Source organism: Carcharhinus amblyrhynchos, chromosome 1, assembly GCF_965287045.1.
Source record: "Carcharhinus amblyrhynchos chromosome 1, sCarAmb.v2.hapA, whole genome shotgun sequence".
NCBI lineage: Eukaryota > Metazoa > Chordata > Chondrichthyes > Carcharhiniformes > Carcharhinidae > Carcharhinus > Carcharhinus amblyrhynchos.
The window spans coordinates 107,057,178-107,071,300 of NC_137324.1; the positions used below are offsets into that span (position 1 = coordinate 107,057,178).

The 14,123-nt window shown below is 41.3% G+C and overlaps 1 protein-coding gene across 1 annotated transcript in view; it reads left to right on the plus strand.

Annotated features, from left to right (window-relative positions):
* col25a1 (collagen type XXV alpha 1 chain) overlaps positions 1-14,123 on the plus strand; it is a 168,458-nt gene that overhangs the window by 53,846 nt on the left and 100,489 nt on the right. Inside the window, exons 11-13 of the mRNA XM_080190193.1 lie at positions 2,678-2,710; positions 2,827-2,862; positions 7,354-7,398. Coding sequence (XP_080046319.1) covers positions 2,678-2,710; positions 2,827-2,862; positions 7,354-7,398 — 114 coding nt within the window. The remainder of the gene's footprint in view (positions 1-2,677; positions 2,711-2,826; positions 2,863-7,353; positions 7,399-14,123) is intronic.

Below are 14,123 nucleotides of genomic sequence, written 5' to 3' on the forward strand. Positions count from 1 at the left end.
ACTTCATTGCAGTGTTAATGTAAGCCTACTCGTGACATGAATAAATAAACTCTAAACTTTGCAAACTAAGCTTGAAACTTTTCTTAGATTGCCCACAATTAAATCAGTCCAGACAAGAAAAAGTTGAGAACATTTTGGCTGATTCAGTTCAGCTGTGTTTGAGCTCAGCAGCAACTATTGTCTCCAACAATAACCAGGATTTGAATTGCACTCTTGTTATCTATGATTCTGGTGTTGCATATTATTTTTATGTATGCAGTGGCTCAGCAATCTGTCTTTCACCTCTGGCATCAGGGGTGGCAGTCAGCCCAGACAGAGGGAGCAAAAGCCTATTCTCTCCACTGGCTGTGCTTAGGCAGACTTGAAGTGGAGTTGGGAATTTGGAAGCGACCTCATAACAGGAAGATTTCACAGTATTACTTAGACTTAATTTGATGCAGATTGGAAGTCTCATAGTAAAAGAATCATAGAATCCCTACAGTGCAGAAGGAAGGCATTCAGCCCATCGAGCCTTCACCAATAACAACCCCCACCCAGGCCCTATCCCTGGAATCCTACGTATTTAATCCCCTTGACACTCAGGAGCAATTTATCATGGCCAATTAACCTAACCCACACATCTTTGGACTGTGGGGTAGAAACCGGAGCACCCGGAGGAAACACATGCAGACACACGGAGAATGTGCAAGCTCCACACAATCATCCGAAGCCAGGATTGAACCCAAGTCCCTGGTGCTGTGAGACAGCAGTACTAACCACTGTGCCACCATGCTGCCCACCCTTGGAGCAGAAAAGAATGGCTGTTCTGGAAAAAATCTGATATTTTCCTGGGTGCAGTGGCTTTGCCATTAGAGCAAGTTGAGGGAACTTTATTTTATATATGGCTATACTTTGCTAGAACTGGAAGCTACTAATATTTGATGAGAGTTTTCCATTCCCCATTACTGAGAGTCAGCACCTTAATTGCAAATAAATTATCTATGGAATCTTTTTATTAATTTAAAATGAAGCATCATTGATTTTTGCAGAATTTCAGGAGGCTGGAAGGATCTTCAGTGAAATTTGTTATAGCTTATTAACGCTGACCAATTTATTCAGCACCTTTTCTTTGTTTTGAATACTGTAGTTGAAGGTGTGTATTTGCACAAGGTTTATGTTCACTTGTCAAGCCACCAGAATTTGAAAAGTGACATTTGACTGTAACACATGTTTTATAAATGCTATTCTTCAGAAAATTCACAGCAAAATTGACCCAACTTCCTGCAGCTTATTGGTAGGGGCTTGTAACTTTTATCTAGACTCACCTTTTCTCCAAAGCAGTTGGAGACTGGCAGAGAATGATTTGCAGGATGTTTGACACCTGTGCCAGCCAGTATTGCGATCTGTTGTACAGTTCCCAACTGGGCCATCAAGTAACTTATTCCACATCCAGGGAAGCAAAAGCAAAACAGCTTTGCGAATCTCCCCCCTCATCCAAATACCCTTTCTATTGATTATTAGATTGTACGATTAGCAGCAGTAGTGCTACCAGAAAGCCAGAGTGGTCATGTTTTCACATAGGCAGCTGCTGAAACAACATGGAAAAGCAGAAAGATTTGCATTCATATAGCATTTTTATGTCCTTGAGATAACCCAAAACACTTTGCAGTCAAGTTACGTTGAAGTGTGAGTTACTGTTGCATTGTAAGCAAATATGGCAGCCAATATGTACAGTAAGAAGTCTTACAACACCAGGTTACAGCCCAACAGGTTTATTTAGTAGCACAAGCCACTAGCTTTCAGAGCACTGCTCCTTCATTACGTGAGTGGGAGTTTTGTTCACAAACAGGACATATAAAGACACAAACTCAATTTACAAAATAATAGTTGGAATGTGAGTTTTCATAGGTAATCAAGTCTTAAAGGTACAGACAATGTGAGTGGAGAGACGGTTGCAGGAAAGGATGTCCCGAGGCATGGTACACTGGGGAGACCATGCAGACGTTATGACAACGGATGAATGCACACCGCTCAACAATCACCAGGCAAGACTGTTCTCTTCCTGTTGGGGAACACTTCAGCAGTCACGGTCAATTGGCCTCTGATCTTCATGTAAGCATTCTCCAAGACGGCCTTCACAACACACGACAACACAGAGTCGCTGAGCAGAGAATGATAGCCAAGTTCCACACACATGAGGACGGCCTCAACCGGGATCTTGGGTTCATGTCACACTATCTGTAACCCCCATGACTTGCCTGGGCTTGCAAAATCTCACTAACTGTCCTGGCTGGAGACAATACACATCTCTTTAACCTGTGCTTAACCCTCCTCCATTCATATTGTCTGTATCTTTAAGACTTGGTTACCTGTAAAGACTTGCGTTCCAACCATTATTTTGTAAATTGAGTTTGTGTCTATATATGCCTTGTTCCCAATCACGTGATGAAGGGGCAGTGCCCCAAAACCTTGTGGCTTGTGCTACCAAATAAACCCGTTGGACTTTAACCTGGTGTCGTGAGATTTTTTACTGTGTTTACCCCAGTCCAACTCCAGCATCTCCACATCATTGCCAATATGTAGCCAGCAAGATCCTGCAAACTGCAGTGACATTGGGCTGATCATCTGGAAAAGGAAATGCCATGTTTTCCACATTCATTTTAATGTTACTTTTTATATTCCCTCTGATTGTGATTAGGGTGATCCTGGATCGTCAGCTGCTGGAATAAAGGTTAGTTTGGTTCTTATTACTGAAGTCCTGTTTTTCTTTCATTAGCTCTGAACTTCGTTGAATGATGACTGATAGTTGGGTGAATGGTATCTTTCCTTTCTCTCCTTCCTCTACAGGGTGAACCAGGTCAACCTGGGCATCAGGGACAAAAGGTAATGGCAAAGGAGAAAGGCAGGAGACTGCTTTTTCATGTTGCTTTTTTCAATATCTTTACAATGAGTTTGTAAAACGGGATAACCTTTGGGTGGGAATTAACTCACTTTCTGCATTGCTCTTGCATCTGCTGATTACCCAGGTAGAAAACTGTAAGGAAAGAATAAGTAGAATTAACAGTGACTTATTGGCATCAGCCTTTCAATCAATACCCAAAGATAGACAGTCCTTTAAACAAACAGTTAAGAATCGATCAGAACATAACCATTAATACACCGTGATGCTCCTACTAATATGCTTGATGTGTCACATTAGCCTGCTTTGATCCTGAATGCTTCACTCAAATACTAACCCCCTTATTTTTTTGCATCCTAAAACATATGAAAAGGCATTCTTATCATTTAAAAAAAATGAACATATCTAACAAGCCAAAATTCAGGAAGAACCTTTTGTACTTCCTAATTATCTCTGTTCTTCATCTATACAGTATTGTACTCGCTCACCAGCCACTGTGTGGGGATGAGTACAATGGAAGACGTGTTTAAATATTTAAACCCTTCCTGACATTTCTTTAGCAATTAAGTCCTAACGTTTCTCTTCTCTTGATCACTGTTTTTTTAATAGTTATAAGGGATCACGTTTATATTATCCTGCAAGGAAAATAAATGAGACTGGTGTTTTCCTAAATTGTTAGCTATAGATTCAACTAGTAACTTATCCAAACAAAGCCATTTGTCAGCTATCACCAATAAAATTCTGTTTGTTATTCATAGACTGAAAAGTGACATTCAATCCTCTAGTGCTTTTTTTTCTTGAGGCAAATGAACGAAGTGTGGACCATTGGGAATTAAAGGCATGCAATGTGACAAAGAGCAAATACTGCTTGAAGTCAGATACTGGGAATTATGATGGATAAAAAACATCCATTTCTGCGCTGATGTTACATTTTTTTTCTGATGGTCAATAGGATTTCCCTCATGAAGAAATCCATTCGGGGTCATTTTGACTTTGTGCAAGAGTGTAAAACTACCAATAGCCAATCAGCCGAATGTGGCTTTTAATTTTGATTGAAACTCTGGAGAGGTGAAAGAGAGTGTCGACTGACTATCACCTCTTTTAACTCAAAACTGCTCCCGTTCATTTTTATAAATGCCAAACAGCTATCAAGAGGTTGGTTCTATATATCGCAAAGGGAGTTACAGTTTGTATTTTGTTTTGTTGGGTTTTTTTAGTATTTCATTTTCATTTTATAATACTTTCTCCTTCTTTTCAGTTTCCCTGCTCCATATTCCACTGCTTTGCCCAACCAGGACTCTGCCAAATAGGCAGAGCGTGAGCCCAGTTCTTCTTTTTTGGGCACTGTAAGTGTTGGCCTTCCTTCCTACTCCAAAACCCGTGTGCAGACTGTTGAATTGCTGGAATGACATCCCCTTTTGTCATTCTCAGTCCCCTCGGGATGGGTCAAATGTCAGCCTTCCACTGCTGACTTGCTGAAATTAAGCCAGCTCACCTCTCGTGGACAATGCTGAACCCAAACAGATTCCCGTTACTCTCTAGCACGGCCTGCAAGCAGACTCACTAGTATTTGATAAACTGATTCTGAATGCTTCATAAATTAGATACTAAGAGAAGAAAATGCAATTCCTTAGAGTTATAACATTTTGAAAGTTAACTATGTATGTTTCTTTCTTGCAAATGTATCATTTCATTGGGATTGTACTTATGGCCTTTTTGACAGATCCTTTTTTATACAATCCCCTTTTACTTGGCCTATTTCATATTTTCTAGTTGTCACGATGCTGTGAATAATTTCTACTTTTAATCAAGCAGATGTGCTATATTTGTGATGATATTATCCCCTACGTATGGAGCATTTCCACCCCTCTCCATGCTCCTGCTGTATTTATCTAAGTACGCAATGTATGTATCTGTTTCTGAGGCAGTGAAGCTGAGCAGCATTTCCCTGTGTTTGTCCAGAACACTTTTATTCGAGAGGTTTGTGCACCAGTGCAGATCACAGATAAAAATAAATAAAATTGAACAGTGGAAATCTGTAATGCAAAGAAACAAAAACTAAATGTGCTGCATTTCAATCAGCTACTGAAACAAGAAAGAGAGGTTAACAGTTCAGGTGGAACACTTCATCACTGGTTTAAATGAAGAATCACATTCAAAACATTAACCTCTCGTTCTCTTTTAGACACCGATCGACTTGTATTTGCCACCATTTTGTGTTTCAAAAACAGATATCAATTGCAGTACACATTAGTGACAACGTTGTTCGAGTTATTCATAGTTTGACCAGGAATACAATCACAACAAGAATAGTCTAGCGTCAGTCACTGAACTTTCATGAACTTTCACATCAGCTAATCAATGTGGCATGTTAGGCATTCCACTGGTCATTTAGAAATCAGCACATGTTTGAGTAACTTGATGCAGTAGCAGTTTGTGTTTGGGTCTTACTTGGAATCGTAATATTTGAACAATTGCATTTTGCTTCTGTGATGCGTATACAACAAAATATTTTCTTGTTTTCTTTAAACGCAATGTTTTCTTACTGGCGGTGTCCCTTCAGAATTCAGGAACAGAAACCTCTTATTCAGATCCATGTTGAATAAAAGAGGCCTCTGTATAGTCAGTAACTCCATCGAATCATGGTAAATTGTACAAAAGATCCATTAAAAACTGCAGTAGTCATTTCTTCACCAACTCAGTGAATGAATTCACCACTCAGTATGACTCTGAACAATATAGACCAGGAGGTTTGCACCCTTGATGCTCATTTAGCTGATCTCTGCTAAGAGCAGCGATGCAATGTTCCAACTGGCCTCCGCTTTCTGGGTCCAGAGAATGGGAAAAATAAAATGTGTTTTCTCTTCTGATTGAAAAGAAGACAATTTAAGACATCAGGTAAGGACAGGATCAGGCCCAACTGTACTTCCCTCCACAGTCAAATAGCCCTTGGACACTTGATGAGGGTGACTCATTTTAATGGATTTCAATAAGTTTAAATATAACTAGCCAGCATTTTCCACCCCTCCCCCGCACCCACCACATGATCCCCTTTCACTCAATGTTCAAACAGCTTTTTAAAGAAATGTGATTCAACTGAGGGGGCACAAAGATAAGTGCAGCCCCTGAGGGGAGAGGGACATGCCAAAGCAGTACCCTGGCACAGATTGGCACTGCCAAAGTGTGCTGGGGGCAAAGACAGGATTGACTATCTGGGCAACCCCATGGGAGGGATTCCCCGTACGTTTGTTGCAGAGACTGATGCCTGTGAGGAGGGCAGAGTGCCCCAGAGGTGGTGGTGGGAGGATGGTGAAAGTGGGGAGCGGATGCGGGGGAGACCATTCCAAAGCCTGAAAGGGGAAGGTGAGGTATGAAGGGTGGCCCCAATGCCTGCGAACGTGGGGGACAGTGCCCTGATGTTGGTGTCATGGGGATGGTGGGAGAGAACCCGTCCCTTTTGCTGTGGTGGGATGGGAGAGCCTTGTGGGGAGGCTTCTTGGGGCTGTTCAGTTTCTGTGCTGATCGGGGCATCCTTTAAAGACTAATCTCTGAGGAGCCAGCTGTGCAGCCGAGCTGTGCAGCTGGAGAGCTTTACGCTGGTGTTTGGTCAAACCCTGACACTTTGGAAAAATATGGGAAAGTTCTGCTTGATGTCTAAGTTCACACATTTGGGAATGGTCACTTTGGTGAGGCACTACCAGCTGTCACACCCTGTAGAACCCAAGCACCACAAGAATCAAGGCAGAGGAGAGAAAAATATTACTCAATGAACAAAAATTTGGATATGGATTAAATCTTCCATTTAGTGAATTGCAGTACATTTTCCTCTTGCAGCAATCAAGATCTAAAACTAGTTATTAATCCTTGATTGGCAGCCTCCCAAATGTACACCCTGATAAATGAAGGAGAATCCTCTACAATGGCATATGAAGTTAAGCCTCTATATTAGGCTATTTTGTACAGGGTGAGGTTGGTGTGCATTAATGAAGCCAGATTCTACTCCATGCCAATTAGTTCCCCTGAGAGGATAACAGGGAGATCATAGCTACTGAGAGCTGGATTGAGTTTGCTAATGGTTGTTTTCAGTAAGACCTTCTAATTGTAGTCAGAGAGAGGAAACTTTCATCCTTTCCATCTTGCCAGCATTTAAATCCAGGCCCTTTTTTTGTGAATGGGCAGTAATCTGATATATGGTGCCATCTAGTGCCCCATTTCAGTGACTTCACATAAAATCGAGCATCTTTACAAGACCTTTCCATTATAATCCTGTTCCAGTTCAAGATTGTTAAAAGGAAAAATACGTCTTAAAATGTTTCCTTGTTGAATGCCTTGACTGAAATGCAAACAAAGGCATATTGTACTTGTTATCAATTGAATTGTGATTCGGATATCATTGAGTTGCCATTGAGGTGGAGATGAAGACTCTTGAGATAGCTGAACAGTGTTCTATAATGTTTTGTAATTTTCCTGTGTAGGGTGAACCAGGTCTTCCTGGGCTTCCTGGACTCCCTGGGATAAAGGTAATGACTGCTGCAACCTGTACATTGGGGTGGATGTGGAAATCAAGAATTTGTAAGCAAAGCTGCCACAAGCCTGCTTGGTTTCTGATATGTAGTCACCTGTTTCTGTCTGTAGCTCCTCCCTTGATGTGTAAAGCTGATCAGTTTCTTTTGATTGGCTTTAGTTTGCAAATTATCAGAAAAGTTTTATCATTTCGTGGATCAGATCTGACCAGGGCCCAGCACCTTCCTACATTTTCCTCAACTTTTATTCATTTGAGGTTCACCGGATGATCATATTTGGTTCAAATAATTTAACTAATGCTACAAGAAACTATGCATTATGCAAAGACACAATGACAAGTAAATTTTTTTTTACTATTTTGTAAAAGGACAACCTTGATTACCTGAACAAAGTCTATCCGTTCCATACATATCCCTTAAGCGATAGTGACAAGAATTTCCTTGACATCCACTAATGCCATAAATCCATGACTTTTTTATTAAATTGGGAAACTTGCTCAGTTGAAGTTAGCTTTCAAAGACAGTGTTGCCATAGCAGTCTTTGGTGAGTTAACATTATCTTTATTTTAGAAAGTATAACTTTGTCTCTGAGAAACCAGAAGAGCTGGGCATACTTCTTTGTCACAGTGACTACGTAAGCAGCACGATGATAAAATTTGCATCACATTTGTGAATATACCAAAGCAAAAGATTTGAGACATGCCCTTTCAATGTGATGATTTGTTCCTGACAATTAGAGCTGTGGTCTAAGGAAGGATATGATTTTGCTGGAGGAGGAATTATACTGGACTGGTTTAACAGCACAATCTCTTACTTGATGGGTAGCTTTGGCCTCTAGGGCAGGAAGACACCTATAGAATGTTTTTTTTTCAGCAGACTAAATACATTGCGTAGAGTACACACTAAGCACATTGAGAAAAGGCTATGTGACCCAGCAAACCATTCCTTTCACAGCCCGTGTACACGAACAAGATAAATCTCTAATAGTTTAATACTCTAATAGTATCGATAATTTCAAATGTTTCTCAGCAGCGTGGACTTGTTACAAAATAAGGTGTCACAATGGGAAATGTAGAAAATACCTACCAGTTGGAAATATCTATATTCCTGACTATCTACAACAGTGAGGTTGATTCCCTTGTATTGTTAAGTATTAAGGAGAATGAAAGCAAGAAATATAATGTAAACAGTACAATTCTTGTGCCAAAAGAAAACTTGTGATTATCAATGTGATGGATGAGTTGGGCATGCTGTTCATCCTTTATGCCTAATATCAGCAGTAAGCTCTCTCCAGTCAAATGCAGTATGTTTGTGAAGACCCAAAATGTCTCAGGCATCAGCAGAGAAGTACCCAGAGTAATTACTGGAAAACTATTAGGTAACCACCTATGTCAATCCAGTGGGGCAAGCTAACAGGGCCCCTTCACACTAGTTTATTATCTTTAGGGGTAACAGTTTTACAGTTAGGATGTCTCATTACTGCTATATAAAAAACTTAGTGGAGAGTACACTTGTGAGTTCTGTCCCTTTGTGTTTATTGGATTGATGGGTTTTCAAACTGAGATGCGCAGTCTGAAAATCAAATTTATTTCACTTCAGTCCCAAATGCACAGCTTGTGTCATTCAGAATTCCCACTTGATCAAGCCATTTGGTCAGACTATAGAAAAACTCACCACCTCAGTAACATGCCAGTTATATACACAGATGATTGCATCAGTTTAATTTGGATTTGCTTTCACGTTGATGCAAAAGGTACACAGTGGCTAGATTTCCCAGCTCTATCATGTCTGCAATTGAGGAGAAATAGTGGTGGAATAGGTTGCCAACTCCTTCTCCTGAACTCGTTTTCCATCCTCCACCCCTCTTGAGACTGCAAGCAGCCAGCTCTTCCCTCAACTACTGCTAGATCCTGACTTTCGGCATTACATCTTTTACAATAGTCTCCTCACTGAAAACATTTGTTTCCACTGAGTTTACTTAAGGTTTTATCCAGGTACAATTTTCATAGAAAGCAAATCAAGATATCCATGTATGAAGTGCATTTTATAGCATCATAGAATCATTGAATCTCTACAATGCAGAAGGAGCCCATTCAACCCACCGAGTCTCCATCAATTCAGTGATTTCCCAGCCCCACACCCCACCCGCACAATCCCCGTAACCCTGAATCCACTTCACCGACACAACTTGGGGCATTAGAGGGAATTTAAGATGTCCCATCCACCTGACCTGCACATATTAAGACCGTGGGAGGAAGCCAAAGCACCCAGAGGAAACCCACACAGACATGGGGAGGATGTGCAAACTCCACACAGACAGTGACCGGAGGCAGGAATTGAACTCAGGTCCCTGGCGCTGTGGGACAGTAGTGCTAATCACTATGCCACCATGCAATATTTATTGTAACAATATTTATGGACAGTTTCAATGAAGTAAGATTGTAACTTTTGCAAACCCTCCACTGAAGCAGCACCAGGCATACTTAAAACTGAGGTGCCAACCTGGTGAAGCTACAACACAGGACAACCTACATGCCAGGCTGCAAAAGCAGCAAGTGATAGAGCTAAGCGATTCCACAACCGATGAATCAGACCTAAGATCAGCAGTCCTGCCACATCCAGTTGTGAGTGTAGTAGGCAATTAAACAACTCACTGGACAAGGACAATCCATAAATATCTCCATCTTCAATGAGGGGGGGGCCCAGCACATCAGTACAAAATGTAAGGCTGAAGCATTTGCAATAATCTTCAGCCAAACTTGCTGAGTGGATGATCCATCCTGAGCTCCCCAGCATCACCCATGCCTGTCTTCAACCAATTCAACTCACTCCACAAAAAACAGGACAAATCCAACCTGGCCAATTACCACCCCATCAGTCTACTCGTGATCATCAGTTAAGTGATGGAAATGGTTGTCAATGGCACTAACAAGTGGCACCTACTCAGTAATAACCTGCTCAGTGACACCCAGTTTGGATTCCACTAGGGTCACACAGCACATGCCATCATTACATTCTTGGTTCAAGCATGGACAAAAGAGCTGAATGCCAGAGGTGAGGTGAGAGTGATTGTCCTTGACATCAAAGCAGCATGTGACCAATCATAGCATCAAGAAGCCCTAGCAAAATTGGAGTCAATAGGAATCGAGGAAAGCTCTCCACTGATTGGAGTCATAACTGGCACAAAGGAAGATTGTTGTTGGAGGCAAATCATCTCAGCTCCAGGATATCACTGTGGGAGTTCCTCAGAGTGGTGTCCTGGACCCAACACTTCCAACTCCTTCATTAGTGATCTTCCTTCCATCACAAGGTCAGAAGTGGGGATGTTGTGATGACTGCACAGTGTTCAGCAGCATTTGTGATGACTCACACTGAAAAGTCCATGTCCAAATGCAGCAAGACCTGGACAATAGCCAGGTTTGGCCTGAAAGGTGGTAAGTAATATCTGCTTCACAAAATTACCAGCCAATGAGAGAATCTAACCATCTCTCCATGATATTCAATGGCATTGCCATCATTAAATCTCCCACTATCAACATCCTGGAGGTTACCATTGACCAGAAAGTGAACTGGGCCAGCCATATAAATATTGTGGTACAAGAGCCGGTCAGATGCTGGGAATTCTGAGTACGTAATTCGCTTCCTGACTTCTCAAAGTCTGTTCACCATCCACAAGGCACAAGGCAGGACTGTAATGGAGTACTCCCCACTTGCCTGTATGAGTGCAAGAAGAAGCTCAACACTATCCAGAACATTGCAGCTTGCTTGATTGGCACACAATCCAGCACCTTCAACATTCACTCCCTCCATCTGTCCACCATCTATGAGGCACAATGATTGATGGAATGCTCGTCACTTGCCTAAATGGGCTCCAACAACACTCAAGGAATTCAATATCCTCCAGGACAAAGCAGCCTGCTTGATTGGCACCCCATCCACTATCTACCAACATTCACTCCCTCCACCACTGACTCTGTAGCAGCAATGTGTAAAAAAGGTAAAAGGCAAATTCACCATACTCCCAGATGACCAGATACTGCTCTTCCCTTTGAGGCAGAGAGTTGATTGGTGGTGATTTAACCTGAGAATCACCACCAATCAGATGAGGACAAGGTTGAGAAGGTGGGCCTTCATGAATAACTTCAGGGACAATTAGGGGTGGACAACATAAATGCCCACATCGTGTGAAAGAATTTTTAAAAACCTTTGGGATCGTACAAAAATTAAATGTTTCCCTCTTTTTACTAATATCAGCATCAATATAAAATGAGAATCTAGGAGCCAAAACCCTAACTTTGTGTTCCTTGACTCGCTACTTGAAGAATTTCTATCATGCAAATTTTTTGTCCAGAGTAATTATGTCTTTTAATAATGCCCATCACATCCCAGTAAAAAAGCACAGCAATTAACTGCTGCATTCCTGTACATGTTGGATAAACATTTCTTTTGGCCAAGCTTAGTCCTCTCTTGTCTATCGTTGTTTGACACTAGATGTTCCTCACAACATCCAAATATGTATCCCTTTGCAAGAATTGTGATATTTGAAAAAGTATAACACCTCTAGAAATGCTTTATTTTTCCCTTTTATAAGTGAACAATATTGTCTATTTATTTTAAACCTGTGCCATGAATTTCATCAGACTACTTGTTCCTGCACTGCATAAACTTCAAAAGAAGTACAGTGGAAACAATATTTAAACCTGTGCTTATAACATTAACACAGTGCACACCATTGGAAGAAAGTCAGGGTCTGTATTTGCTTCTCACTGTGAAACTATTTCTGAGAGATTCATAGAAACAAGAAGCAGGAGTAGGCCATTCAGCACTGCAAGCCTGCTCAGCCATTCATTTTGATCATGGCTGATCATGGAACTCAATCCTGATCCCCCCTTGCCCCTGTATGTCTTGGTCCCTTTAGCCCCAAGAGCTCTGTCTAATTTCTTCATCAAATCAGACAACGTTTTGGCTTCAAATACATTCTGTGGTACTGAATTCCACACATTCACCACTCTGAGGGTGAAGAAATTTCTCTTCACCTCAGTTCTAAAAGGTTTCCCCCTTATCCTCAATCTATGACACCTAGTTCTGGACTCCCCCACCATTGAGAACATTCTTTCTGAATCTACCCTGTCTAACCCTGTTAGAATTTTATAAGCTTTTATGAGATCCCCTCTTGCTCTTCTAAACTCCAGTGAATATAATTCTAACCAAGTCATTTGTGAAATGAAGAAGAAACTTGCACTGTGGGTATTTATTGCCAGGAGCTCTGTATATTTGTCTTCTTCATTCTATCTGCAGTTGATAGTTGACTGTAGTAACTCATCCAAAAGCACTGGTGCAGCTTTAAATGACATTTTTCTGTTTAACCTCCTGCGTGCAATGCAGTTTACTGTATTGAAGTTCACAAGTGGCTCTTTTCCCCCTTGATGGTTACACATACAATCTGAGGCGGCAGCTGCTTTGTTTCTCCAGTAAAGTTGGTCAAAGATTCAAGACTGTTCGAAGGACTATAAAATTGCATAAGGCCTGTGTAGGTACTGGCTCCCTCAAGTGAAGCATCATGCAGCCAGCAAGACATCTCTTTTGTGGTGGTGTTCAGTGATGGTTTGAATATAGATCCATTGACATTTGTAGCAGTGTTCTGTACACAATGGAAGAGCTAGTGCTGAGGTGCCACAAAGAGCAGACTCAGCAAGTGTATGCTAGTTTACAGGATAGCTAATATTTTGATTCTTAGCAGAAATCCCACCCCAACCTCTTCACCTTCCAGCATGGGAGTCACTGGGGATAATTTTGACTCTAGGTGATTAGGTAAAATAGATGGCATCAATTCAGCCTCTCGTTATACCTCTCTCCCAATTTTAATTCTGTTGATTCTATTGAGGAACATAGGCGAGATTACCTACACAATGCCAGGTTTTACAAGTGGAAAACAGGTCAATATCTCAATATCAAGGTTCAGCACCTGGGACTGAATCAATCAATTGACCAGTCATGTTAATTCAGTTCTGATCTTACTTAGGAGAGTTAGTATCTCCCAGTGTGAAGACCCAGATGGCAGCAGTGGGAATTTTGTCTCCATTGCACCTACAATCTTTTTTGACAGAGTTAATTGGCACATTCACTTTCATTTTAAAAACGTAGATCGTCATGACCATTGTGGTAGATTTCATTAGTCCAAAATACAATGCATTAGCATGCTCTCTATGACCAAGCAGAATTGTATGGAGGATGGCAGGTCAGAGGGTGTTTACTTTTAGTAATTTCTGGGGCATGGGCAACGCTGGCTGGCCAGCATTTATTGTCTATCCCTTGTTGCCCTTGAAACTGAGTGACTTGCTAGGCCATTTCAGAGGGCAGTTGAGAATCAACCATGTTGCTATGTGGCTCTAGAGTCAATGTAGGCCTGACCAGGTAAGGACAGCAGATTTACTTCCCTAAAGCGGTTTCATGGTCATCAGCAGATTCTTAATTCCAGACTTTTTTCATTGAATTCAAATTCCACCATCTGCCATGGCGGGATTCAAACCCGGCTCCTTAGAACAATAGCTGAATTTCTGGATTAATAGTCTAGTGATAACACCACTAGACCATCACCTACCCATGTACCTCTACAGTTTCTGTGGAGTTGTACCATCACAAGGGGCATCACTGTCTGGAAGCCATAAAGTGAAACCCTAACTGTTTACAGGCAAATTATTTCATTCATTTTTCATCCAGAA